Source organism: Abrus precatorius, unplaced genomic scaffold, assembly GCF_003935025.1.
Source record: "Abrus precatorius isolate BTA unplaced genomic scaffold, Abrus_2018 Scaffold6, whole genome shotgun sequence".
NCBI lineage: Eukaryota > Viridiplantae > Streptophyta > Magnoliopsida > Fabales > Fabaceae > Abrus > Abrus precatorius.
The window spans coordinates 21266645-21293840 of NW_020874406.1; the positions used below are offsets into that span (position 1 = coordinate 21266645).

Consider the following 27196-nt stretch of genomic DNA (forward strand, 5'->3'; position numbering starts at 1 on the left):
AATATTTATCAATTTTTATATTACAAATCACTTGGATAAAGGATGAATATAAATTAATCTTCCCAATTTTTTTATCTAGAGATAACCTCAAGTCTTAGACTAAAAAAATTAAAATTCCCGAGAGACATTTTGAAGTGTCCCTTCATAGTTTTGTTATGCATATTATTAAGATATATCTCTATATAAAAAATAAAAAATAAGAGATAAATAGCTGAATTTACTTTTCATTGCAGTTTTCCTAACCCCGAATCCAGAACTCGCAGTGCTTTTTACTTCCCCCTTCACACACAGTGGGAAACCCTGCACTACAATACAAACAACATCTTTTCTTAATCTCCTTGAATTATGTTTCAAGCTTTAAACCTTCCTCGTATTAATGAATGATACTTATTAAAATGCTTCTTCTCCGGCGAACATCCACTCTCCTATCCTCAACCCCCCTCTCCGTTCAAACTCTCAGCCGCCACACCCACCACCACCCCATTTCACCGGTGAACCCTGATCACCTCCTCCGAGTCTGCACCATCCTCTACCAGCAGCAGAATTCGCCCGAGTCAAGGCTCAACTCAAAACTCGCCTCTTGCGAGTTCCAACTCACCCACGAGTTCTTCCTCCAGGTATGCAACAATTTCCCCTATTCATGGCGACCCGTTTACCGCTTCTACCTTTACAGCCAAACACACCCTCATTTCAATCACACCCTTGTCTCCTTCAACAAAATGATCGATGTTATAGGCAAGTCTAGGAACATTGACCTCTTTTGGAAGTTTATAGAAGAGATGGCACGGCGTCATTTTGCAAATGACAAGACCTTTGTCATTGCAATGAAGACTTTGGGGGGTGCAAGGGAGCTTAAGAAGTGTGTGGAGTTCTTCCACTTGATGAATTCCAACGGGTATGAGTACAAGTTGGGAACTTTGAATAAGGTGATTGAGGCAATGTGTGGGTGCAAGCTTGTTGAGGAGGCAAAGTTTGTTGCTTTCAAGTTGAAGGAGTGGATTAAGCTTGATGGGGTGACTTATAAGCATTTGATTAGGGGGTTCTGTGATAAGGGTGATTTGATTGAGGCTTCAAAGGTTTGGAATTTGATGGAGGATGAGGGGTTTGAGGCTGATGTTGATGCTGTTGAGAAAATGATGGAGACCCTTTTCAAGGTTAATCAGTATGGTGAGGCTTTGAAGCTCTTTCAGACAATGAGGTTCAAGAGGATGGATGAGCTTGGCGTTTCTACTTATAGGTTGGTGATTAAGTGGATGTGTAAGAAAGGAATGATGTCCCAAGCTCAGGAAGTTTTTGAAGAAATGCGCGAGAGAGGGATTCTAATTGATAACTTGACGTTGGGATCTGTTGTGTATGGACTTCTCACGAGGCGGAGGGTCAGAGAGGCGTATCAAGTTGTTGATGGGATTGAGGCACCGGATTTGAGTGTGTATCATGGGTTGATAAAAGGGCTTTTGAGGTTGAGAAGGGCCAGTGAGGCGACGCAGGTGTTTAGGGAGATGATAAGGAGAGGTTGTGAACCGACTATGCACACCTACATAATGCTACTGCAAGGCCATCTGGGAAGGAGAGGAAGGAAGGGGTCTGATCCACTTGTCAATTTTGACACTATTTTTGTTGGTGGGTTGGTGAAAGCAGGAAAGTCAAAGGAGGCCATGAAGTATGTGGAGAGGGTGATGAACAGAGGAATGGAGGTGCCAAGGTTTGATTATAACAAATTTTTGCACTACTTTTCAAATGAGGAAGGTGTGTGTATGTTTGAGGAGGTGGGGAAAAAGTTGAGAGAGGTAGGGTTGGTCGATTTGGCAGACATACTTGAGAGATATGGGCAGAAGATGGCTACTAGAGATAGGAGAAGGAACAGATCTCCTATAATTGAAGATACAAATGACTAACAAACAAGTTGTGTAAATTTAAAGGCTGTACAAATTGACGACTAAAACTAAAGTTTATTGGAGAAATGAAGCAGCAGATTGACGAATTCTCAACATTTCTAAACTGAGCAACAGTGGAGAAAGCTGGCTTGCAAAGAGTGCACGACTCAGGTATATAAATTATAAAAAGTTATATGTCAGTATTATCGCTGGTTTCCAGTGTCATAGAAAGCGATTTATTTCCCTTTCTCTGATATTATTTGGAGGTCTATGAGTCCCTAATTTAGAAATAATGGTTTCAGGAAGGCATGTGCCATTTACTGCTCCTGAGGATCATTCGCTTATTTCCATTTGTCGTTATTACTCTTTTTTTTATACAATTATTTTTTTTTCTTTGATAACATGTTGTTATCACTCTTTCGTTTTGTATTTGTGGAGTTACTATTTTTGAAAAAAATATCAGGGTAGAAAGCCGTATCCAGCTTTCGCGTTTCCAAGCTAATCCAACCTCAAAAGATTGCTGCAGTAGTGCATGTCATTTTAACAGGTCCTTTGGCAAACCTTCGTTTTTTATTTTAATATAATTAGAACGACACACCGATACTACACAGCTACTGAGAATAAAGAAGCCTTTATTACCATACTGTTTGGTTAGAGGGAAATGAAGGGAAGGAAAGAGATTTTTATCAAAGTTTCTTCTTTTGTTTTAGCAATATGGAGGGGAGGGGAGGGGAGGGAAAATTGGGGGGCAAAATCCCTCCTCTCCAACTTTTGCCTTCCCTCTACTATTGGGGTGATTGTATTCCGTACACACATGGGTTTGTGACTTTTCTATCTACTTTTTCTCTTGAGCATTAGTATTGGTTCTGTAGTTGGTTTATCTATTGCAATGCTTTCAAGTTTCAATCTGTTAACTTCCCTTCTGCATTATATCTTGCTCTAAGTAGATTCATAAATGTAACTGATTTTTTTTTCTTAAATCTATGTATGGAGTAGGAATCGTTAAATCACTCTCTGCCCCATATAGTGTTTGATTCCACTGATCTCACAATTTGAAAGTGGTAGATATAAGGTTCATTATATTAGAAAATAGCAAATTGTCAAATTTGAATTCATTTCTCAAAGATGAAGAAGGTGCTGCTCATTTATTAAGAGTCAGCATTGCATGAAAGAGTGCTTACTACTCCTTAGGTGGTTTCATTACACTACTTCGAAAATGGCTTTTTTTCAATTTCCCGCTCTATTATATCTCGTGCTTTTAGTATTTTGAAAGGAGTTACTTAGAGCTCAGGGAAAATTATGAGATACGTCCTTTGGTCAGGTGATTTTAAAAGTATCATCATCTGCCTAGAGTTGTGTTGCAGACCGAAAAAATGAAGGGAATAGAAGACTTCAGATATCCACCTCTGAGTTAACTAAGTCAGATTTGGATAATCATTTCAAAGATATTTGTTTTGGATTCAGCTTATGGTAATATTTGTAAGTATATGGAAATTTGAACAACTAGTTTTAAATTTTATCACTAGTGTGTCATGTAGTGGAGTTTTTAGAAATTTTGGATTACACGTGGTCTGTCATGCCTTTTCAGGCACCCAAATTATTATTTGATATATGTAAAATTAGTTTTTATAATTATATTATACTCTCCGCAACCTTACACGTGCCAAATAGTGATTTAAGTACTTATAATAAGTTCTCTAAAAATAGCTCGATATATAATATATGGGGAACAATGACTCCACCTGTGTAACAATCTTAAATTCATTGAATTTCGTGGCTATTCATATTCTTTCTCAAAACTAGTGTGATTGTTCAAGAAGGCTTTAAGTACAATGATCAATAAAAGCAATCATGAAGCAAAATATGCTAACAAGATAGTAAATGAATGAATCACTACAACACCTTTGACAAAAAAATGAATTGGAGCTAACTTCAATGTGAACCTTCACAATCTACAGCTTCCACAATCTTCCGATCCAATTATGCAAAAGTTGGGAAAGCGCGAGGACTCTGAGCAATATATACAACCCGTGCTAACTAAACAATCCAGTCTCTGAAATTGAAACAATAAATTATTGCAGTTAAGTGTACAGATAAGCTGCCGTACATACTAATATGCTGTAATAGGATTCGATTCACAATATCATGGACGCTTAGATTCAACCCTGCCCCGCAATTTTGGTTGCAACATTTAGCAGAGCCTAGTTCGACAAATGCATAATAACATAGTATTAGCATAGTCATAGTAGTATACAAATAATCCACATCAAGGCCAATGCAGATCCCATTTCCACATGACCAACACTAGAGTTTTGCAGCATCCCATAATGTTTACTTTTGTACTAAATTAAGTGCTGCACACACCAAGTACAGGAGAAGGAAGAGGAATTACCAGAGCAAAAATGATGTTCATCTTCCAGGGTGAGACATAGTAGAGCCAATCAAATCATTTTTTCAGGAAGGGTTTCTGGCAAACAAGTAGGCGCTGGTCACTGACATTCTGAAGGTCAATTACTCTTGCTTCCCATCGTACTTGTGCTGTAATTGTGCGAGCCATCTCTATAGTTCCCATGCTATCAGAAAGAATGACCCATCCCTGCCAAGCCATTTAATTTTATGATTGTACATTACACTAATAAGCATGCATGATTAGAGTCATCTATATAGAAATTTTCACCATGCTGTACGATATGTTATGTTTGACTTGTGCATACTACATAATACAAAGATCAAGTTATCACACTGATCATTCCAGCACAAATAATCATGTCAGTGAAGGGAGGGGGTTTTTTTTTTGGGGAGGAGGGGGGGGGGGGCACTGTACCTCTGGACGCAGTATTCTATCCATCTCCAAGAATAAGTCCATTATGCTGCATCTCTCTGAATCGAGATGAGAAAGAAGTCCATTGGCATGAAGCATATCATATGTCCGGGGGTATGTGGGGAAAGGTTCACACCTAAAGATCAATCACCAGATCACAAATATGGACGATTTATTTTACAAGAGTATCCGTGGTGACTCTAATGAAAATGAAAATAAAATTTAGAAATGGAATTCAAAAAACATATGGATGTTCTCGACCAGCATAGTCTCTCACTCTCACCTATAATCAGTTATTTAAAAACCTTTTCTATGACTCTTGACTTGCCTAGACAAAGAAAGCCTAGACAAAGAAAAAGGAGCTACTAACCAGTCATGCATAACACCGGCAAAACCTCTATCTAGTATAAGAGGAAGTGAACTAGAGGCCCAAGTAGGAACGACGTTCATGACCCAAACCGATCTTTTTTCTTCCAGAAGGGCAGTGTTCAAACCCCCATATTTAGCACTCATGTCCATCACATTACGTATCATATTGTATGGAGGCAGTGGATCTTCATCACCAGGTCTCTTTGGATGGTCAGAGAAAATTAGTGGTGTAAGCAAAGACCAATAATTCTTGAGAGCTGATCTCCAGAATTGTAAGTCTTCAAAATAATCTTCCGGCTGAACTCCTGCTATAAGAGAGGGGTCAATGAAAAGGAAACGCAGTACAAAATGGGAATAAAGATTAGAAAGATGTGAAATATATTTCTGAAAGCATTTACAAACAATACTTTCCATTAATTGTAAGCTCAGCTGAACTCAATTCAGGTCCAGAGGATCTGTTCTGTATTGCAATCCAGCGCTTGCTAGAGGTCCCACTTATACATTGTAGAAGAGGCTGATAATATGACTGAGCAACATCACCTTCTGTACATAGTGGTATAACATTCTTCTTGCTACATTATAAGGGCACACGTCACTAAAAGAATTGTAGTAGGAGCAGAGCAACTAGTAGTTGATACTTGTTATTAATAATCTCAAACAAACAGTATGTAGATATATACCGAGATGCATAGCAATTAACGTCAGCAGCCTTCTGCCAGATGAATGTCTCATCTTGCTGAGCAAGAAGAGTCCAACAGAGTTGCCGTGTCAGCTCTTCCTTTGGCATCAACATGTTCCTCTTTTTCATTTGTGATGAACTTCCCTGTGTGCTACTTGTGGCCGAGGTTAAAACAAAATATCCTCCAGGTTTAAGTACACGGTCAACTTCAATAAGGAACATTCCATCTGTTGAACGTGTCAATGTTATAGAGCAAAAAGAAAGACAAAAGTTCATAAAAAAGCTAAATGCTATTTGCTAAGGTACAGGGCAAGCAGGGCAAGAGGAAGCCAACTTTTTTTAAGAAATTCCAGAGAGAAGTCAACTTCTAAGGAAGCAAAGACGATGTACTTTAATTCCCATTAACAATAATAATTACCTTTTTCATCCCAAATGATGCCACACCTAGCACAATGAACCATGTCATATGATAATGAAGGATATGGAAGCTGTCTTGCAAAGAAGTTGCCGATCATAGCAGGAAGACCTCTCTCAAGGGCCAACTGAACCTGGCTACCCGTTGCCTCATATGCAGCAATGCAGACTGCCATTATATTCAGTGATGCCAAATGAGCTACAAAGCTACCAAATCCACAATCAATGTCTAGAACAGTGCGAACCTGCCATAATGTGATCAACATAGAGCAGTCACATATATTAAGCCATAACAATAACTTATGTGAATTCTAATATCCTCTCTTCTTTTGTGAAAAGTAAGATAAAGATAACTTTTTAAAAAGCTATAAAAAATTATGGACCATTGATTTTAATCGGATGGTTAAAAATGTATTACAGAAAATCAGTTATTTAAGTTAGATTTATGAAAGGATACATTCGTAATTTTATATTCTTCTTCCTTCTCAGTTGTGACAATTATAAGTCAAAAGTTCATATTCTTCATTGTTTATTGATATATAATTTGTTGAACAATACTCAATACAGTTACCACAAAATATATAGATTCTAAAATGAATAATGTAATTATGCAATCATTTTTTTCGAATATCAGTTTTCAATTTCTTGTTCTTGTTCTCTTCTTCTTCTTTGTCTTTATCATTCTCTTTCTTTTTTATTTGTTTTTTTCCTTTTCTTCCTCTTTCATTCTTATCGTGTAAAGAATTCGCAAATGGCAAAACCTTTTTTAGAAAATGTTGGAATTTTAGAATCTTGTTTGTGTTCTTTCTTTGTTGTCTTTCTTCTGTTCTTTCTCTTTTATTCTCATCTCATTAGCACTATCAAAGATTTATAAATAACAGAATTTTTAACAGAGAAAAATTAGAAATTTAAACTAATGAAACAACATGTTTTCTTCTACTTTCTATCTAATCCAATTTAATATTTATGTGTGGAATGCCTTTTACACATTGTTTATTGATTAGCAGTAGGAGCTACTCTATGGGTACCAAATAGCTGTTATGTTTATTAATATATTGGAACAACAGCTTCCATTCTGCTAGAAGCAGACAATCAAAGCTTATCTATAATTTTCTGTGTTAAAAATTAGAAAACACTTTGTAGATGTACTTTCAAAGTTTACGATTTAAAAACAATAACATTAAAAAAAATTTGCTAATTGTTACATCAGTTCTCTCTAAAGAACCAATGTAGAAACTTGTGTTTTTTTTTTTTAAAAAGTACGTTCAGCATCAATTTTTTGAGACAACCTATGTTAAAGTAACTGTAAAAAAAAAACTTTCTATATCATCTCCAGATAACCAATGTATAAAGTATTTTTTTTAAAAAAATTACTTTTTGCGTCAATTTTCTAAGAGAATCAATGTAAAAAGTTGTATTTTTTTTTTATGTTTTCTCCATGTTGCTTTTTTCCAACAACGTTTTATCTTCTTTCTGGCTTTGTTAGAGGTCTTTCCCTTTCTGGTGAGATTTTTTGGGCCATATCTTAGTGTGTATTTTGTTATACAGATTGAAACACAGTTTCGATTGATAGAGCAGTGCATGTGCTTTAAAGGAAATTATGGAAAAAGCCACGAAAGAGAACGAGAAAAGACCATATATTGAATTCCAATTTTGGCATTTGCAACAACAACTTTCTTCTTCTAAAAAAAAAAAAACAAAGTTTTCGTAACCAAATTACAGAATAAATAAACAAACTGATCAAAATCATTGTTGGGAGCATGCTAAACAAAGAAGATAAAGAAATATCCAATAAAAGAGACAAAGATAATTAGGAAAACTCATTTTTGAGTGAGATTTCATTTGATTTCAGAATTTTTTTTTTCCAAAAATATCTATATTACTATCAAACTTTAGTTAATTTTATCCAACTAATTTCAAAGTTTTAATATAAAAAAATCTGAGAATAGAGGAGATTGAGAAGAAAGAAGAGAGATGAAAATGGAGGAGTTGCCTAGAGATAAAGAGAAAAGAGATAAATAAGAAATAACAATTTACTTATTTACCCTTCATTAATATCTTATTACCTAATATTGTCATTTGCTATTCTTGATTTTTAACTTTTTCACCAATCAATTTTAACCATTCATTTTTTATTTACAAATATCAACGGTTTAAAGTTAATTTTACTTTACTTATTGAAAAGCATTGTTTTTACTTTTTTCAAAAGAAAGAAGAATATTAGAATTCACCATAACCTAGGCCCAATTTAGGTAAACTTTTAAATAAGTCCTTACAGGAAAAAAAATCAATATAAAAAATGAATAATATTTTTCCTACAAGTTAGAAATAACCTGTCTTCTTAAATTTTAAAGAAGTTAAATGAGAGAACTTTTCAAAAAATTGAGAAGCATAAGTTGTTTCTAACTCATGAAAGAAATTTTATTATTTTTTATATTGATTTTTTTTACTTATAAGGATTTCTTTAAACTATACACTAATCCATTTTGCACAAAAACCAGCCCTGTCAAACATTATGGTCCCCAAAGGAGAACTCTTGAGTGATGATAAATAGAAAACTTACACCAGCTTGAGGAAGCTCAGTGTCACTGCCCAAACCTATCATCTCCGCAAGTTGGCAAGAGTAATCTTTCACACCATCATAGATTAGTCCATCCTCTGAGTGGAAAGCAATTTGATTCTCATCTAGAAGCATTAACCTAGATAGTTTATTGCAAAATTATAGAAATAGAAAAAAATTATTCATTAATAAGGAACCGATGAACACCTTGTAAAAGTTGCAGTACTTGCCTTAAGCAGTCAATTGTTATAGCCTAAACACTTTTACTTTTAGCCAAAGGAGGGTCAACTTCAAACTCTAGCAGTTAACTTAGAAAGAAGTACCTTTTGGTCATACTTCCAGACGAAAGAAATTGGTTTTTGGTAATCTTCACATTTCCGCTCCATATAATATCTCTGCCAGTTGGCCATCTCATGGGAATTTTATACTCCTTAGGAGGGCGAACCAAACACCGCTCTACTTCAGCTGACCGTTCACAATGCCGATCAAATTCCTCACCTTCTTTAAACCCTGCTAATAAATTGGCTGAAACATTATAGCAAGGCACAAAATTCTCTCTTTCCTTGCCACAAAAGTCAAATTCTCTTTGTCTAGCAACTCCCTGTACCACAGACCTTAACTCCAAATAATCATCCGTCACTTGCTCCTTGACCCTCCTATAGTTTGTGTAGATGAGAGATACAGGAACATGAGGTGCCGGATCAATAACATTCGAGGAAGATGAACCTAGAACAACAATCAGCACGAGCAGGCTGATCAGGCACATAAATAACCAGTTCAATGGGGGTCTATGGCCAATTATAAGTGACAATTTATTGAACCAGGAGCTTCTCATGTCCAAATCCTAAAACTTCCTTCGACAGACAGATTCAAAACCCACACCAAAATCTAAATTCCACCAAACCGCAATTCAAAGAGCAGCAAACAAAGTAAAAACCCACAACTGATCATAACATAACACGGGATTCTACTTAAGTATCCACGAATCCTCGCTATCCCTGCAAGCATTGAAACAATAGCTCACATTCCTTCCCCAATAACGAAGGAATGGATTCATCAAAACCCCAAAATATGCTGCTAAAAGAAAAATGAAAAATGAAAAAAAAAACTCAATTCAAAGTCCCAATTCTGAATCAAGCAATTCTGACAGAACCAATCAGATCACCTGCAACACAAATTCAAAAGAGATCCACTTCAAAAACCAATGCATCAATCAATTCAACACAGGGAACATTCCGTAAAGGAAACAAATCGAGAATAACGATAAATTGAAAACAAACGCGGATCAAATCAAAGGTGTAAATTAAGTGCAAATGATGAGAAAAGACAAAGGGAAATGGACAATTAGGGTTCTGGTTGGTACCGAGCAAGTGGAGTTAGTTAAGAAGAGAGTGAGATTCATAGAGCAATTGAGTCCAGTTTTGTTGTGACGTAATGTATGCATTGGCATTTATGTCCCAACAATCATGAATCATTCATAAAACAGATCCAAAAGAGAAAAAGCACAATAAACATTCATAAATGTTTTGGGTAAGCGGAAACGAACGAGGAATAATTGCTCTTTAATGATGTGTTTATTTTTGTTTGCACTACGTACCATCATCATCAACATTATGGTACGTATGTTGTTATTTTATAAAGGTAATGTATATTCTTATTAGCCATCTAAATGAATTGATACTTTAAGGATGTAATTCATAATGTCATCTGTTAAAAAATTAATAAATAACAATTTTTAGTTAAAAAGAACATGAGAAAATTCTATTAAAAATTATGATGGAGTATGTAGATAATATTTTCAAAAAACAACTTTTAAATAACAAAATAAAAACACTTGTTAATATTTTTATATTTTAATTACTGATTTTTTAACATTGATTGGAGGCAATATAATAAACAATAAATAAATATGTTATTAATACATTAAATCATCCGATATTTTTTTATTTTGATAAAAAAAATATTATAGATAAATTATTATTATTACATGTCTTTTTTTTCTACATGAAAAAATTCTATTTAAATTAGGTAAAATATTATATAAAATAAACATTTTTCTATGAGTATTTTAAAAAATTACATTCATTAAAATTCAAATTTATTATCACAGCAGTAATTCTTATTATGTCTCATTAAGTACACATAACAAAAAGTTATTTAATTATGTATAACCCATTTTATAATTTTTTAATAATTTGGTTGTGAACCTCAATAAAAAATATTAATTATTCGCTTGTGAACCTGGCATGCATTGCACCATTAATGATGGTCATAGAGACCATCTTTATTAGTGGAACCCCTTCTCTCATTCTTCTTGCTCCACATGTTCACGCATATGTAAAAAATTGAGGTAAGCAACCTTTAAGAAACACCCATTGTTTTGCACATAGCTTTTCTATGCATGAAATGACAATGCCAAAGCCTACCCCTTCCAATTCCCAACATTATTAGGAACAACAACACTTTATTGCAATGTGATTGTACCTCCTTCCACCTTAAGAATACCAAAATTTAAGGTGAAGACATTGCCTATACATGTGGAGCAATAGTCTGCTGTTACCTTTTTCGTTGGACCCATCTATATTCACTATGAAGGAATATTAGAGGTTCCCAAAGAAGTTTTGAGACACTTCTCCAAGAACCCCAGCTAGTCATTATTCTTAGTCAAATCAACTTTAGGTTAAAATCCATTGCATATTTAGATTTAATTATTTTTTGAGTAAAATACTTTTGTTTATCAAAAGTTCTCTCAACAAATGAAAAGAAAAACTTTTTTTTTGTTAAATAATAAAAAAAATTGTACATTAATGAGTTAACAACATATCAAAGAGTATAAAAATAAGAGAGAAGTTTAAGTTAAATAAAAAAAAATGAAAGATAAAAAACACGATCCAAGATAGACAAATATATCACTCAAAGTCTAATTATTTTTCATCACTCTTAAATTGAATTCACATTTAAAATTTCAATATTTTCAAATAAAATGAATTAAACACACACCTAACATGACATGTAATCTTGAAAATATTTATTTATTTTTGGTTTGTATAATTTTTGTCCTTTATCAGCTAGAGCATCCGGCTTCAACCTCATTAGGAAGGATAGTTTGTATTTGTAAATACTTTATGTATACATCCGTTTAATTTAATTATAGGTTTACACATTCCTAAAGAGTTATATTTTAAGGTAGAGTGTTATGAAAGTTAAGCACCCTTAATTATTGTGAATATATAATTAAGTGAAAGTGAACACAATGCCAGTGATATATCAAAATTAAAGTTTTTAACTTTTATTAAAATATTTTGAACGGCTCAAATTTAATATACATTTATTGTTCTTGTAATCAATATTTTTCATTTAATTATAAGGAAAAAACGGTGCTTCAACGAATGCTGTATTTTATAGCACCATTGCTTGTTTCTCACTTCATGTTATAGGTGACGGTTCATCAAAGAATCTAAGCTAAGATTCACCAAATCTAAATGGTTGTCATTAAGCTTCAAGGCTTCAAAGTTCATTTGCTTCTAAATTTGGAAAAGTAAAGCAATTTAATTGCTTTCGATAACGGTTGGTGCACTAACATATACAGTCTACATCCTTTTAATCTTTTTTGTGCTTTAGTTCTTTGAATATGAGTGGTGTAATGTATATTGCAGCCAATATCAGAATTATGTCATGATTTTTTATATTGTAATAAATTGAAGATAAATACGATTAATTTGGCTACAATTGCGGTCAGGAAAGGATTACAAAATTTTTTATGTCGCAGTTACAATTATATTGCATATAAAACACTCATGAAATCAAGAAGGGGGAATAAACTTTATATATATATATATATATATATATATATATATATATATATATATATATATAAGTTTTATCATCTTATTATTTCTTTATAATCAATTTATTATTATTTGCATAAAATTAAAAGCGTGTACCATGGAATATATCTTTTATCAAAGTGTATGAATATAAGTTTTTGTTACCTCTTTATATATCACTAAATAGTTGCAGAAGAAAAAAGGCACGACTGTTATTCTTCGTCGCTTGTGGGGTGCAATCGTTTATCAACTTGTCTTAGAAGATGGGTTATCATTGGAATTGTAAGACAAGGAAACATGGATTCGGATTCTCTCCATTCGTGGAGAAGACTCGACATTCAATTTTATTTTTATTTAAACAAAAATATAAAAAATGACAATTTTTTTTATATAAAATTAGTTTAAGCGAATTTTTGCATATTTGTTTAAATAAATTATTTTGATTTAAGCGAACTTTGTGTATTTGAGAATATGAAAGTTGGATATGAAATAAAAAGAGGACTCAAGATAAATGGAGATAAGGAGAGCGGGTGATATATGAATGATAGTGGAGGGAGAGGAAGGTAAAGAATTAGATATGGAAGAAAGAGGAAAAAATAGGTATAGGATAGAGTAAGAGTAGAAAAAGGAAGAAAGAAGTTGAGTATAGGGTGAAGAAGGAGTTGTGAGAAGAAGAGAGAGTTATGTATAAAAAAAGGAAAAAAGTTAAATATGGAAGCTAAAGAATGTTGAAAAAAAAATTGAGAGAAAAAAATGCAAAATTCACTTAAATAAATTTGCAATAATTCACTTAAGTTAATTTTGTAGAAACAAATTTTGTCGTTTTTTTTTTATTTTTGTTTAAGCAAACCTATTTTTACTTAGACAAAAATGAAACTATATGTTCAGTTCTTTGTCTGAATTCAAGAAACAGAAACATGTTGCTTGAATTGAAATTTGAATTCTTTGGGTTTATCAATTGCTTGTTTGATTTTATCAAGTAAGATTAAATTTTATAAAATTAATTTTCTATTGTTAGATATAATTAAAATAAGTATATAAATTAATTTGAATCACACATTTTCCCTAGAATACACTTTTGTTTGAAAAATATAATAATTAATTTTTTAAAAACTGTAAAATAAACAGAACTTGTAAATAACATGATACAGTAATGAGAAATAAAATTATTATTTATAACATGATCATATCATGTTTTTTTAACATAAATACATCCAAATTCTTTTATAAGCATTCTCAAATTTGTCATTTTTTTATAATTTGTTTTACTTAATTTTTTGTTGAAAGGATGTTAGTGCCTCTGTGCTTTTATTTTAAACTATTTTTGTTTTTTATTTATGAATTAAAAGTTTAATTTGTAGTGCTATAAATTTATAAATAAATATTATAATTTTAAGATAATATTTGATATTATATTATGCAATATAAAAACATATTTTAATTATCTCTTGTTCAAATACCATTAAATCAATAAATTATAAACAGTTCTCTTACCAATATAATGATTAGTCTAATCTTAAAAGCATTGATTGATACTTAAAAAGTTCTATTGGTTCTTGCATATTTCTGGTGGAAGTCTGAGAAGAAGCACTACAGCAGTGTCCAAATCATAATCGGAGGCCTATGTGTTGGTAATGAAGTTGCTTTATTTTTCCATAATGAAAGACTTTGAAGTCTCATTGTTAGATAAAATCCTCACTAAACCAGTTTCAATCCCATTGTTTTATGCAAGATAAAAATCTCTGACATTTACTTCCCAGTCACAGTTACAATACAAAATTTTATTCTCTCATTCTCTTTATCTGATTGCATCTCTAACAATATTAGAAAACAAAAATCTATGAGATGAAATCAAAATGGCACTTCAGAACTTGACCTAGGATTTAGAAAACACCTAAGGTTTTAACACATTGTGATTTGGTTCAACTCAAAATATTCAGCAAATCATTGATTGTTGAGCTATTACCCACACAATGGGAACAAATACAGCTTAACATGTTGCACTAGCTCTAAAGGAATTAGTTAGAACATCTTCTTTCAGATTATGACCTGCCAATTAGAAAATAATTAGTATGTTAACAAGCTGAAGAAGGCCTTTCAACTAATCAAGTTTGTGCTTAAACCAGAAAAGTTCAACTAAAAATTACCTATAAAGACTATCTTATTTATGCGGTTCTCTTCCTTTTCCCATGTGCGAGCCGGAACAATCTCATAAAGTTCCCTCACTGCCTGCAAGATTTTCACAACTAAATGATTTGACACTAATTCCCAATTAACAGTCAAGAAAACAAAATAAATAAATAAACAGAAAAATCTAAGAGACAAAGTAACTCCATTACCATGCCAATTTCCCCACAAACATCTAATGATCAATCAAATAAGAGGTATGAATCTATGATGATGTTAAATTAATTATTTATCAAAACTTTAATAACAGTTAGGGACAATACAAAGCAATTTATCAGGTTAGGATATAGTGTTTCAGAATCCTGAGGCTTGCCAAGGGCAACTAGACAAGACAGAATATAAATAAAATTTACATTGTTATCTTTTATAGCAGATTTTTCTTTACATTTTTTTTTAGATTAGTAATTTTTCCTTTCCCCTAACTCAAATATGTAAATCCAGGAGTTAGCAATTAAGTCCGGATGTGAAATTTTCCTTGTACAATAACTAGTTAAAATCAAGCTGCATTAGTACTTGAAAAACAAGTGAGTTGACTGCTGCAGAATCTACAATCTAGGGAGTAGGGATTGAACGTATATAGCATCATAGATTGGTTAGTGGTGTTGTAAAAAAAGTAACAGAGAGTACTTGTCATGTTCATTTAAAGCATGGATGTGGTGCTTGATATACTAAATACAGCATCAAACAGTAATAGTGATATGATCCTAAAGAAGGCAATGGAGTCCAAGTTGATCCACTTGATTACGTTAGAGAAGGTATTGTTTAGGACCTTTTTATTAATTAAGTTTTGGACTTATTTAACTAGTTTCATTTTTTTTTTTTAGTATTGGATTTGCTGCCCACGTAGTTTATGAAGTGTGTTTAGAGTTATTTTAATTGTCTTAATTAAACTTGTATTGGGCTAAACTAAATTGTTAAGCCCAATAGGTCTTCGATGTTAAATGTCTTAACTACGTTTTATATTGGAATGAACTAAATTTGTGGATGCTCATGTAAGATAGGGTTTTGAGAATTTGAATGAAAATAGGGTTTTTCCTATTGGAGGGAGCATTGTGCCTCTTTAGGGTTCTTGAGTGAACCAAGAGCTTTGATCTTATCAAGAGCATCTTTACCCTGTGGTACACTTAATTATAAACATACTTAGATACAGAAAAACACAAATACAGCCACCCAAGTCTTATATCGTAGTAGCATGAGAAAACTTCTGGGAAAAACTTAATGGTGTTAAGTATAGTTTACCTGCAATGTATGCAGTTGATCTGAATTTTGAACACTTAACACTCCTTTGCAACGGTATACGTCCATATCATATTTCTTCTCCCAGAGAATCTCCTCAAGCCATATCCGAGTCTGTCATGGTTTTTATTTTTAAACAATGCATAAATATGAGACAAGAAAGAGAAAGGTTTATTCAAAACATTAAATTGGAAAAACGTGAATTCAGGAACTAAATTTTCACTATTATGCATTACAGAAACAAACTATAGACTAAGTGAAGGAAAAAAGTGTAGGCTAATCATAGAATAAACTATGTTGATACTTGATTAGAAGCTATAGAAAAATGGAAAGCTTTCTAGTGATATATATTCAAATGTAATTGACAGTAAAATGTTGAATAAATCATGAAAATCTACCTTTTCAAGATCAACTGTCTGAGTCTCAGAAATGCATATGGTTCTCACACCACTATCATGAAGCTTTTTGGTAGACAAAGAACGGCTTTCTTCTAACATTGTCTCTAAATGTTTCGCATGCTGAAAAAAAAGGCAGCAAAAATAAGCAATAGCCATACTCAGGTAGGCAAAATTTATGGATGAGAGCAAAAATATGTATTATTAACTGCAGTATTGTAAGCTTGGCGGTTCAATATCTTAGATAAGTCAACTTGACATCGGACAGAATGAATTATCTCTGCAAGGGAGTTAATGCTATGTATTTCTTCCTCAAGTTCCTCCAGAAGTCCAGAACCCTCTGCAGATACCAAATCAACCTTGTTAAGAATTAAAATGTCCTGAAACAAGCAGCAAAAATTATTAGCTCTACTGTACTTATTTCCAATAGGTCAAATCATCATTAAGAAATAAATATTGGTAACCTAGGCTAAATGCTTGTACTAGTTGTACTACGCTTGTACCTGACCTAAATTATAAATATAAAAGGATGTATAAGGTCAGTGTTGAACAATTACTTATAGTATCGTTACTGAAATATATTTTCTAATGTTCTCTTTATCTTTCTTTTTTTTTCTGTTCCACCAAATTTCTGTAATTCTGGCAGTTATTAAATGAGAAATATGTTAGCAATAAGAACCAATATCCATTTAATATAATAAACAATTACCGCAAATGCTATCTGAAAATATGCTTCAGGAAATGAAGATGAGCCACGATGCTCATTAAGCTGGAAGCGAAGATTTTTTGCATCCACCACCTAGTTGAGAAGAAACTCAATTAAAAAAGACTGTGATTCACAAGCCAAGCTCTTACAGAGAAACTGAGTCTCACAAAACCTAGGATGATAAAACCAACACAAGTGTTGTGTATACTATGTTCCATGTCAGTCTCCAAGAACTATTTTTGACAAACGAGAATTACAATTTTGCAGGTGACAATAAATAATACAGATTCATTTGTTTGACATGGAATAAAACCAACAATAAGCAAATGTCTTGTTATACAGAAAATGCTAGAGAACTAATTTAAAAACAATATATACAAAATTACAGCAATATTCATGCCAAAAAAAAAGAGACAGGTTATAATGAATTTCATCCAAAAAAGATACTTACAGTGACGATAGAATCAAGCTTCACTTCTGATTCCAACTGTTCATCCAACCAAAGAACAGATGCCAAAGGTGCTGGATTTGCCAATCCAGTGGTTTCCAGCAATATATGGTCGAGCCTAAAGAAACACAATACTTAAATTCATTGTGCCAAAAAATGCAGTAAAGTTGACCCACTTTACTGAACACCACATCAATTCATTAAGATGGGATTTCATGAAAGTGAATTATGACAAGAAGGGTCATTTAACACTCAGTTGCTTTAATTTTCCAATGCCTCAAATTGACCACAAAATTTTAAGTGTTTTCTTCTTTTACCTTTCTTTTCTCTGCACGAGCTGCTCAAGTGCTTGAACCAAACTATGCTTGACTGTGCAACATATGCACCCATTTGCAAGCTCAACCCATTCTTCAACCAGTGCACCTCCATCCCCTTCATTTATCATTGCTCTTTCCACACCAATTTCCTCACCAAACTCATTCAATATAACAGCTATCCTCTTCCCGTGTTGCGAATTCAAAATATGATTTACTAGCTGAAGTTCAATGATTCAGTTGCAGGATCACAATTCCACATCACAAATCACTAAAGCATAATCACCGTTCCAGAAAACAAGCAACAACAGGAACTCAACAAAAGTGAAAAGGCACACAACTTTAAACTACCCAATTGGCCAAATATTAGAAAAATGGAAAATTGAGAGTAATAATTCACTACCTGAAGCTCAATGATTCAGTTTCAAGATCACAATTCTGCATAACAAATCACTAAAACATTCACACCATACCAAAAACAAGTAACAACAAGAACTCGACAAAAGTGAAAAAGCACATAACTTTGAACTACCCAATGGGCCAGAAATTAGAAAGATGGAAAAATTAGAGTAAATCGTGCATAGAAAATGATTAGGTGTTTGGAATGATGGCATAGAGATAAAAAAAAAGGTTAAAAAAAGCTTACGGTGGACTTGCCAGCACCGAGATAGCCAGTGATGAGGGTGACACCAACAGAAGATTGTTGAGAAAGGGATTCATTGTTCCCTTGAATCTGAACAGCAAGAGGTGGCTCTTCCTCCTCCTCGTGATCCATCTTCTAGTATTCTATTGTGTTGCGTTCGTGGGTATTATTCTCCTTGTTCAGTTTCTTCGTGCTACGCTGCTAGTGCTGTAAATAGTTTAGAAATTTAATATTATAAAATGATAATTCTTTTTATTCTTTAAATTTTATACAATATAACAGAAAAAAATTAAAATAAATTATCGATACATAAAAATATCATATCTTTTAATTTAAATCTTTATAAAATTTTATTTAATTTTAAATTTTATATTTAGTTCTTTGTTGAGAATTAAAACTATTTTTTATTTTTAAATATTAAAATTAAATAATTTTTTTATAAAAATATTAATTTTAATAGTTATGTACAAATACTTATAATTAAAATAAAAAATATCTTTTAAAACTAAACAACCGTAATTAAGTGTTTCGTCCTCTTCACATTTATTCAGTGTAAAAAATTTAGATATTTAGAATTAATATACTCCTTCAGTTATATTAAAATGATAATTTGAATTTCGATAGGATTAGTTTAAAAAAAATTGATGGCAAAAGAGTAGTACACTAAGGACATTTTAACGTTAAAGTTTATATTTCTCATCCAATAATATGTTGTTGGTTATTTAGTACTTAGATACAAGTAATACACACTCATGGTATGGGAACAGGATTGTGTGGTACTTTAGCGTTGTAAAAAGTTCTATATATCTTTATGGTTATAAGTATGACTCTTTGTTATAATCTTTATGATAAGCATCTATAAAATAAATGTATAAGTACAAAATTGTTAATAAAGTAAGAATTTGGCCCAATTCAGAAGAGAGGGTTGTAGGTAGCCAAAAAATATAATCACTTTTGATATAAAAAATAGTTTTTTTTTTATAGTTACTTTGGTCATGTGTCCTTCTATTTTAATATTTTATTTATTGTTAACGTTACAACACACAAATTAACAAATATAATTGATGATATTGTTTATATTTGATAAGTGTAAAAATAAGAGTATAAACAAAAAAATAGTTTATTTTTTTAAAAATGACAAATAAAGAGAACTATAATTTTTCTATAAAATGATAAATAAATAAAAATATTATGAGAATATTCAATTTACTATGTCATTGATGCAAACAATAACGATGTTGATGTACAAAATATAAGTTATTTTTACACACCAAAAGAAAGAATGTAATAAAATATGAACGGAATATACTATATTAGACGCCAGAGTCGTTATTTTCCAGAAGGAAGGAATATTTTAGGTCGGCCAAGCAAAATCAAATATCCTCAAAATAGAGAAACAGTACAAATTATTAGATTAGACCCTCGTTCTATTGTTTATCATAGAGAAAAACATGGAACTGAGGAGAGGCATTGTTGCAATAGCAGTGGTTGTCATCTTTAAGATTCAAATTTGTCTGTCAGATATTAACAGGCAAAGCTTTCCAAAAGGTTTTGTTTTCGGCACTGCTTCTTCAGCTTTTCAGGTTGGCACCTTCAATATTCTCATTGTTGCTTTTAACTGTTCCTTCTTTTTAGTGTAAATCATGATTTTAGTTTAGTTTTTGTCTAATAAAAGACGTCTCTATACTTAGTGTAATCATGTTTTAAGTTGAAAAATGTCTACGAAAAATATATATGCTAGTAACCATTAAAAAATAAAAATACATTAATTAACAATCACACTTTTACAAAGTACCAGTTACTATGTCCAAATATACCAATGCTCACGAAACATTCAATGCGATGCCCAATATAAAGTATATGTTTTGAAATTTTCAACCCAAAATCATTTTAGTTCAATCCAATTGGAACAAAATGATTGACATGAAATAGCCCAAGCCTGCTTGTAAGCTTGATTTTCTTTGGGCTATGGATTCTTACCCGAAAGCAAAGAGCTTAGCATTGTTGGATCTCCAACAACTAAAGTTTCTCATTGCAATTAATATTTTACTTACAAAAATTAAATTTATGTTTTTATATTAATGTTTATATATGTATGTGATTTTTCATCAAATTATGTGCAATGATGTTAAGTGAAACACTTATCATTGAGGGGTTAAAGTTATAAAATCAAAATCATTGGGTGTTATAATTATATAGCCCGTGAGTTCAATGAGTAATATTGTTGATTTGATCATAGTATGAAGGGGCAGTAAAAGAAGACGGAAGGAGGCCATCTGTGTGGGATACTTTTTCACATTCACCTGGTAAGATACTTGAAACCGCCAAATTAAAAAAAAAATATTTCAAATTGGATAAAACTTTTATGTAACTTTTAAATCATTTTTTGTTATACCCATTTTCTTATAATCATATACAATTAAATAATTCTATAAACTATGATGTGTAAATAAGTTGCTATTTATACACGAACAAACTTGTAAATGCAACTAATTTCAAAGATAAGAGTGAAACTTCTCTTGCATTTTGTTGTAGGCAAGATAGTAGATAATAGCAATGCTGATGTTGCAGTTGATCAATATCATCGATATGAAGTAGGTAATAACGGGTTCGTCGGTAGTTAGATTAACATGCAATTTTATGTAATTTTTCAAAATCTATTATTTTGACCGCAATCACCTTGAAAATGGCTAAGATGTTTTTTGTGTCTTGCTATTCTCTTATAATGTTATTTAAGATAATCTAATGTCCTAGGGAAATCTAAACAATCTCTTATTTAGTTAGACAATGTCAGGTTTCACAAAAGAGAATTGCAAAACTAAACTAAACTAATCCATTGTGAATCTTGGATTGTTTGCACTTTGCAAGTAGGAAGACACACAACTCATGAAGGAGATGGGAATGGATGCCTATAGGTTTTCGATTTCTTGGTCTCGAATTTTTTCCAGTAAGACTTTCTACTATTTACATTTAATGGACCAACTTATTTGATATGTGTTGACACAGAAGGTATATACATGGTAGGGAATATAAAAGGAGAGGTAATCAGAAGAAATAAAAATCTTTATATATGGTACTTGGCAATAGACTAACAAGGAAAAAGTTAATATAATGTGACAATAGACACGTCTTTCTACCATTCTTATCTCACTCTTTTATTTTTCATCTTTCTAGTTTTTGCATCTCTTCAATTGTTATTCAAAAAAAATCTTTTATTAAAAGTATAATCCATCTAGTTGTTTCATTGTCGTTGTATGTACAATTCTATTCCATGTATAAACTCTTATGATTTGATTCCATATGCTTACTTTTCCTCATCTATATAATTATCAAGTGAGAAGATGCTAGGATGATATACTTACATAGGATAGCAATTAAATTGATTTTTTTAATAAAAATTCGTTACATATAAACATATTAATGAGACTTATGACCCTAATTATATAGGAACTATCTAGGGATTTTTCTTGTCTATCCCTTATTAATTTTGATATTGAATTTGAAAGAGATTTCTTAATTCCCTGTGTTTTTCTAGACTTTATTTTGGACGATGACCACTGAAAAAATATGTCAATTTGTAATAAAAGCTCGTCAACTAGTTTTGACGACATTAAGGAACTAACAACCATATAATGAAATTGACCCGTATTCATCTAATATCGACGTATATGTGGATGGGAATTAACAAGCATCTTGAGAGCAATTAGTATGAAAGCAATCCATAATAATTAACATTTGTTTTCTTTTATTTGATTAATGTTAGAAAATTATTATTCAAGCTATTGTAGTATTTTTCGTTAACAATAAAATTATATTAATTATCCCTTACACTAAATTTAGACAAAGCGCAAAATATTTGTTGAACTTAATTATGACAAAATATTTTGACCATGGATTTTAATGTGTTAGATGGATCTGGAGAAATTAACGAAGCAGGAATTGATCACTACAATAAACTCATTAATGCTTTACTAGCCCAAGGTAAACTCTATTATTATACAATTGATCATAATCATATTTTCTACATGGCAATACAAATTTTTTATCACACGTGTTTTACCTACGTATGCCCATAACATCGAATTGTTATCTAAGGGTTCTTGAATAATCAATAAATTGATTTAAATAAATTGTTGACATGCTCATAGAGGATCCAAAAATTCTCCTCATTCCTTTAAATAACAGAATTAATTGAGATAAAAAAAAAGTTAATTATTATAAATAGGAGCTATACTTTGGATTCATGCATACTTTTGGGGGGGGGGGGTGGTTATAATTTAACAATCTCTAATATATATTCGTAGGAATTGAACCATATGTGACTCTATATCACTGGGACCTACCTCAAGCCTTGGAGGATAAGTACAAAGGATGGCTTAGCCCTTTGATCATGTATTAGTTTTTTTCATATTTTTAACTTTGTTAGCTTTATTTTTCATAGTATTATTATGATTATGTATATAATAGCATAATGGTATAATATATATAAATATTTGGCAATTGTATGCGCAGAAAAGACTTTGCAACATATGCTGAAATATGCTTTGAGAAATTTGGAGATAGGGTAAAGCATTGGATCACTTTCAATGAGCCTCACACATTTGCTATGATGGGATATGATCTTGGAGTTGAGGCACCCGGACGATGCTCCATTCTCCTTCACCAACTATGTCGGAATGGGAACTCTGCTACTGAACCATATATCGTGGCTCATAATGTCCTTCTTTCTCATGCAATAGTCGTAGATATTTATAGGAAAAAATACCAGGTGAAATAAAAAAAATAAGTTCACAATATATAATGGATTTAATTATTTTGTAATTGCATTATAAACATCACCTTTCATTAAAGATACAATAGAAATGGACGAACCAAATTTATAAATTTGGCAAAATAATAGAAAATGAAATTTTCAAATTTTGCTATTGCAATATTTTGAAAATGAAAGAAATATTAGAGGGTGTTTGTTTGTTTTTCTTCAATTTTTAATCTTTTTTAAAATTATAATTATACTATTGTCATTTTACTTGTTTTGTTCCCTTTTTAAAAATTTTATATTTTATTATTTTCATTCTGTTTTTAATAAAATTGGGAAACACAAAACAAAATTAAAATTTTGGCTTATAAATAAGAAATATCAATTAGAAATAAAAAATGAAACCTTGTCTTTTTTTTCTTTTTTTTAAGCACTTGTAAGCGTACATTTTCACATTTGTGATGACTTCATCTTTAATTAGTAGTTGTTAGAACCAATGAACTAAGAAATGGTGTTTTCCATAGAAAGTACAAGGTGGATCTATTGGGATATCTTTGGATGTCATTTGGTTTGAGTCAGCAACAAATTCCAAAGAAGATATTGAAGCAACTCAGAGAGCCTTAGATTTTCAGCTTGGGTGGTAATTATCTTACAAAATCTCATATATATATTGAAAGCTTCATATTATTAAGCTCCATAAAACGCATAATCAAATCCCTTGTTGAAAAATAGGAAGAAAAGGTAAGGATTTTTCTTTTAAAACAAGATCATTGAATACATACCATGATTTTACTTTTGTACTTGAAACTAAGGCATTTAATATATGCCTTGGGCTTATCTTAACATTATGATTTGCTATAGATTAACTAAGCGGTTGACTTCCTTCACAGGTTTCTTGATCCATTGGTTTTTGGAGATTATCCAATCTCAATGAGGAATAGAGTAGGGAGTAGGCTACCAAAATTTTCTAAGCCTCAAGCTCATCTTCTTAAGGGTTCATTAGATTTTGTGGGTATCAATCATTACACTACATTTTATGCAATGCACAACGCTTCTAATTTAGTTGGTGTTATACTTCATGATTACATTGCAGACTCAGGTGCCCTTACCCTCCGTAAGTTAAAACTAAATATTATTTATTTGTCCATTGTATTTGATTGGCCCTCTACAATTTGTGTTTGATGAATGCACCTAATTGAATGTTATTTTGTTTATATTTTTAAACTCCTTTCAGCATTTAATGGCACCAAAGTTATTGGAGAAAAGGTAAATTCTATTAGAGAGAATATTTTTTTTATGCTAATTTGTTTTTTTACTTATAAATATTTTTTACTGCTAACAATAAATGAGCAAAAGAAAAAACTATTAATGAAATTCATGTTTTTTTTCCCATCAAAACTATATGAATATGTTTTTTTTTATCCAATCATAAATGTATTTATCTTATTTGAGTAGTCACAACTTCGTTATTATTCGGATATATTATTTTATAAATCATGCTAATGAATTTTAAATTGTTTTGTGCAAAGGCAAATTCATTATGGTTGTACATAGTACCACAAGGGATGAGAAGCACTGTGAATTACATCAAACAGAAGTATGGGAATCCTCCAGTCATTATCACTGAAAATGGTAACTTTAAAATTAAATCAAAATTTTTAATCGATCTCATCAACTCTTTAGAATTATTTTTCCATGGTATAAATTATCTTTTCTAGCATAGAATGCAACACATTTAGAAAAGTGTGCATATATATAGGTAGGTTGTCTATGGTGAGCTAGCTTATGCTCTCTCTCACTTGTCATAGGAATGGATGATCCAAATGATCCACTTATCTCCATTAAGGATGCTCTGAAGGATGAGAAAAGGATTAGATACCACAACGACTACTTAATTAACTTACTAGCTTCTATCATGTACGTAATTTTATTTTATTTTTTTTACATTTATTCTTATATATAATTCTGTGTCCATTAGTTGACCATGAGTTGTCTATAATTTATTAAGCTAATAAATATTTTGATTCGGTTGATTACAGCGAAGACGGATGCAACGTGAAAGGCTATTTTGTGTGGTCACTACTAGATAACTGGGAGTGGCAAGCTGGATTCACTTCTAGATTTGGTTTGTATTTCGTTGATTACAAAGACAACTTGAGGAGATACCCAAAACAATCTGTTGAGTGGTTCAAAAGGTTCTTGAAATCAACCCAATGACAAGCATGCATGGTTTGCAATGAGAAATTAGAAATAAGATCTATGATCTTTGATTCCTAAAGCTAGTAATGACTTTTATCTAATAAAAGTACGTGGGCTAAGGGATCATTGAAACAAAGGTCTTCTATTAGGTTAAATTGCATGATTTTATTTTAAATGTTTTGTAACTGTGCATCGGACAAAGATGGCGAGAGTTTGGTAGCACTATAAGATGAATGAAGATTGAAAAACTCTAATATTTTCTAATTAGACTAAGCTGTGTGTATGATTGAAGAAATGATATTTTTTTTGTTTCACAAAGTCCTTAGCATTAATAGTTATTACTTCACACATTATCTTATTTACACTTACAAGAAACCAAGTGCGCGATAAATTAGCATATTGATAAATTCATAAAGAATAGATAAATCATATTGCTACCTATACTTATTATTGATCGATGAATCAATAATCATTATCGCTACCACATCACTTTGTAGTCATAGTTAATAATATTATTACTTGGAAGTAACAAAAGGTGTTACTTCTAGAGTAAAATAATATCGAATCTGTTAATGTAATGATCGAGTGTCATTTACAAAATGAATACATTAAAAATGTATGAAATCAATTAATACAGTTAACAGATATAGAGATTATGTGTTTGGATTTAAATGACTTATTTTTATAGCTTTTTCTTTAATTGAAGTTAAAATTTCACATCTTTACTTTATCATTATTTAATAAAATAGAATTTATCATTATAATTCTGACATTTTTATCATACTCTTTTTCTTTCATAGGATACATAATATCACTATTATTTGATATCAACGATAATTTATACATTCATATTTATATTTTACATATTATTTAAATTTTAAAAAATTGTGCAATACAGAATTTTTTAAGTGACAATATAAAAAAAATTACTAGCTATGTTTTATTGTAAAGTATGAAACACTTAAAATTAAGTATAACTTGACCAATTGGCTTTCATTTGAGTAAAAGCTTACGTTTCTCTTCTGTCTTCCATGGAAGCAGGGACGGGTACATTAGTATTTGAGTGAAAGAAAGTGTTTCCACTATGTTTTAACTTTCTTTTACTAATATATATATATATATATATATATATATATATATATATATTATATTTTAATTGTCTCCTTTATTATATTTTAATTGCTCCCACTTCACTGTCAAAGAAACACATTTCAGCTGCTTCTTATTTTATTAAATGATTGCTCTCACAACAAAAAAAATTCTGAATCCGTCACCGCATGTAAGCCTATTTGCGTAGAAATTACAGTAATAAATTAATAATCCTTTTAAAGTAATGGATTTTTTTTTTCTTTTGTGAGTCATTGACATGATGAAATAACCAAATATGTATGAACGCAATTTGCACTCAATTACAACTTCTAAATTGAGATTAAAACAGCTTATCTATTCACTTAAGATACAAGCATGTCATGTTACTCAAAAGCAGCAAATCTCGTTCATTTGTCTACGCATCATCCTCAAGTTTTGTTACATAAAATGACACGCTAACCGTTTGTCGATCATTATTCTAACTTTCATTCGACTAAGATCCAAGTGAAACTTCAAGTGCGAAAACGGTGTTTGAATTTAAAGCCAGGGGGAAAGTCAAACTAATTAAAATAATTCAGTTACTGTTGTAAATTTTGCTTTGCTAAATCAAACAAGTACACGGGTTACAGTCAATGAACAAGTCTTTTTCTCATGAACACAGTCTAAGGACAGAAAAAAA

At 31.4% G+C, this 27196-nt stretch overlaps 4 protein-coding genes across 8 annotated transcripts; 2 read left to right on the forward strand and 2 right to left on the reverse strand.

The window, feature by feature from the left end:
• Positions 1–331: 331 nt before the first annotated feature.
• Positions 332–2372, forward strand: LOC113869988 (putative pentatricopeptide repeat-containing protein At1g26500). The gene is made up of 2 exons (XM_027506571.1): positions 332–2045; positions 2177–2372. The coding sequence occupies exon 1, from the start codon at positions 381–383 to the stop codon at positions 1893–1895; it is 1515 nt and encodes a 504-aa protein (XP_027362372.1). The 5' UTR covers positions 332–380; the 3' UTR covers positions 1896–2045; positions 2177–2372.
• Positions 2373–3652: 1280 nt separating this feature from the next.
• LOC113868956 (probable methyltransferase PMT5) lies at positions 3653–10208 on the reverse strand. 4 transcript variants are annotated; one of them, XM_027504986.1, is made up of 10 exons: positions 10081–10208; positions 9041–9882; positions 8721–8856; positions 6162–6402; positions 5745–5970; positions 5476–5636; positions 5066–5369; positions 4699–4831; positions 4267–4470; positions 3653–4075 (listed from the first exon to the last, which is right to left on the reverse strand). In XM_027504986.1, exons 2-9 carry the CDS (start codon positions 9550–9552, stop codon positions 4321–4323), a joined length of 1863 nt encoding a protein of 620 aa, XP_027360787.1. In that variant the 5' UTR covers positions 9553–9882; positions 10081–10208; the 3' UTR covers positions 3653–4075; positions 4267–4320. The 4 variants fall into 4 exon arrangements, with proteins under 4 accessions (XP_027360787.1, XP_027360789.1, XP_027360788.1 ...); XM_027504988.1 differs by having other exon boundaries at positions 5066–5372; positions 5467–5636; XM_027504987.1 differs by having other exon boundaries at positions 9998–10093.
• A 3951-nt stretch (positions 10209–14159) lies between these two features.
• On the reverse strand, positions 14160–18687 carry LOC113869381 (COBW domain-containing protein 1). Of its 2 annotated transcripts, none has more exons than XM_027505681.1 (9): positions 18477–18687; positions 17834–18051; positions 17520–17634; positions 17119–17161; positions 16572–16702; positions 16366–16485; positions 15971–16081; positions 14692–14773; positions 14160–14593 (listed from the first exon to the last, which is right to left on the reverse strand). In XM_027505681.1, exons 1-9 carry the CDS (start codon positions 18603–18605, stop codon positions 14535–14537), a joined length of 1008 nt encoding a protein of 335 aa, XP_027361482.1. In that variant the 5' UTR covers positions 18606–18687; the 3' UTR covers positions 14160–14534. The 2 variants fall into 2 exon arrangements, with proteins under 2 accessions (XP_027361482.1, XP_027361481.1); XM_027505680.1 differs by having other exon boundaries at positions 16572–16742; positions 17072–17161.
• Positions 18688–19924: 1237 nt separating this feature from the next.
• Positions 19925–25446, forward strand: LOC113868504 (beta-glucosidase 40). The gene is made up of 13 exons (XM_027504144.1): positions 19925–20056; positions 20713–20779; positions 21009–21067; positions 21345–21420; positions 22383–22454; positions 22778–22865; positions 22986–23241; positions 23754–23869; positions 24120–24343; positions 24464–24495; positions 24759–24861; positions 25038–25146; positions 25269–25446. The coding sequence occupies exons 1-13, from the start codon at positions 19925–19927 to the stop codon at positions 25444–25446; spliced, it is 1512 nt and encodes a 503-aa protein (XP_027359945.1).
• The last annotated feature ends 1750 nt before the right edge of the window (positions 25447–27196 follow it).

Coding starts and splice junctions, on each gene's coding strand:
- LOC113868956 (XM_027504988.1), bottom strand. CDS start 9,552: ATGAGAAGCTCCTGGTTCAATAAATTGTCACTTATAATTGGCCATAGA. Junction 5,373..5,466: donor TACAATTAATGGAAAGTATT/GTTTGTAAATGC, acceptor CCTCTCTTATAG/CAGGAGTTCAGCCGGAAGAT. Junction 4,471..4,698: donor ATAGAATACTGCGTCCAGAG/GTACAGTGCCCC, acceptor ATGGCTTGGCAG/GGATGGGTCATTCTTTCTGA.
- LOC113869381 (XM_027505680.1), bottom strand. CDS start 18,605: ATGGATCACGAGGAGGAGGAAGAGCCACCTCTTGCTGTTCAGATTCAA. Junction 16,082..16,365: donor AGACAGTTGATCTTGAAAAG/GTAGATTTTCAT, acceptor AAACCATGACAG/ACTCGGATATGGCTTGAGGA. Junction 14,594..14,691: donor AAATAAGATAGTCTTTATAG/GTAATTTTTAGT, acceptor TCTAATTGGCAG/GTCATAATCTGAAAGAAGAT.
- LOC113869988 (XM_027506571.1), top strand. CDS start 381: ATGATACTTATTAAAATGCTTCTTCTCCGGCGAACATCCACTCTCCTA.
- LOC113868504 (XM_027504144.1), top strand. CDS start 19,925: ATGGAACTGAGGAGAGGCATTGTTGCAATAGCAGTGGTTGTCATCTTT. Junction 20,057..20,712: donor CTGCTTCTTCAGCTTTTCAG/GTTGGCACCTTC, acceptor ATTTGATCATAG/TATGAAGGGGCAGTAAAAGA. Junction 23,870..24,119: donor TTAGATTTTCAGCTTGGGTG/GTAATTATCTTA, acceptor CTTCCTTCACAG/GTTTCTTGATCCATTGGTTT.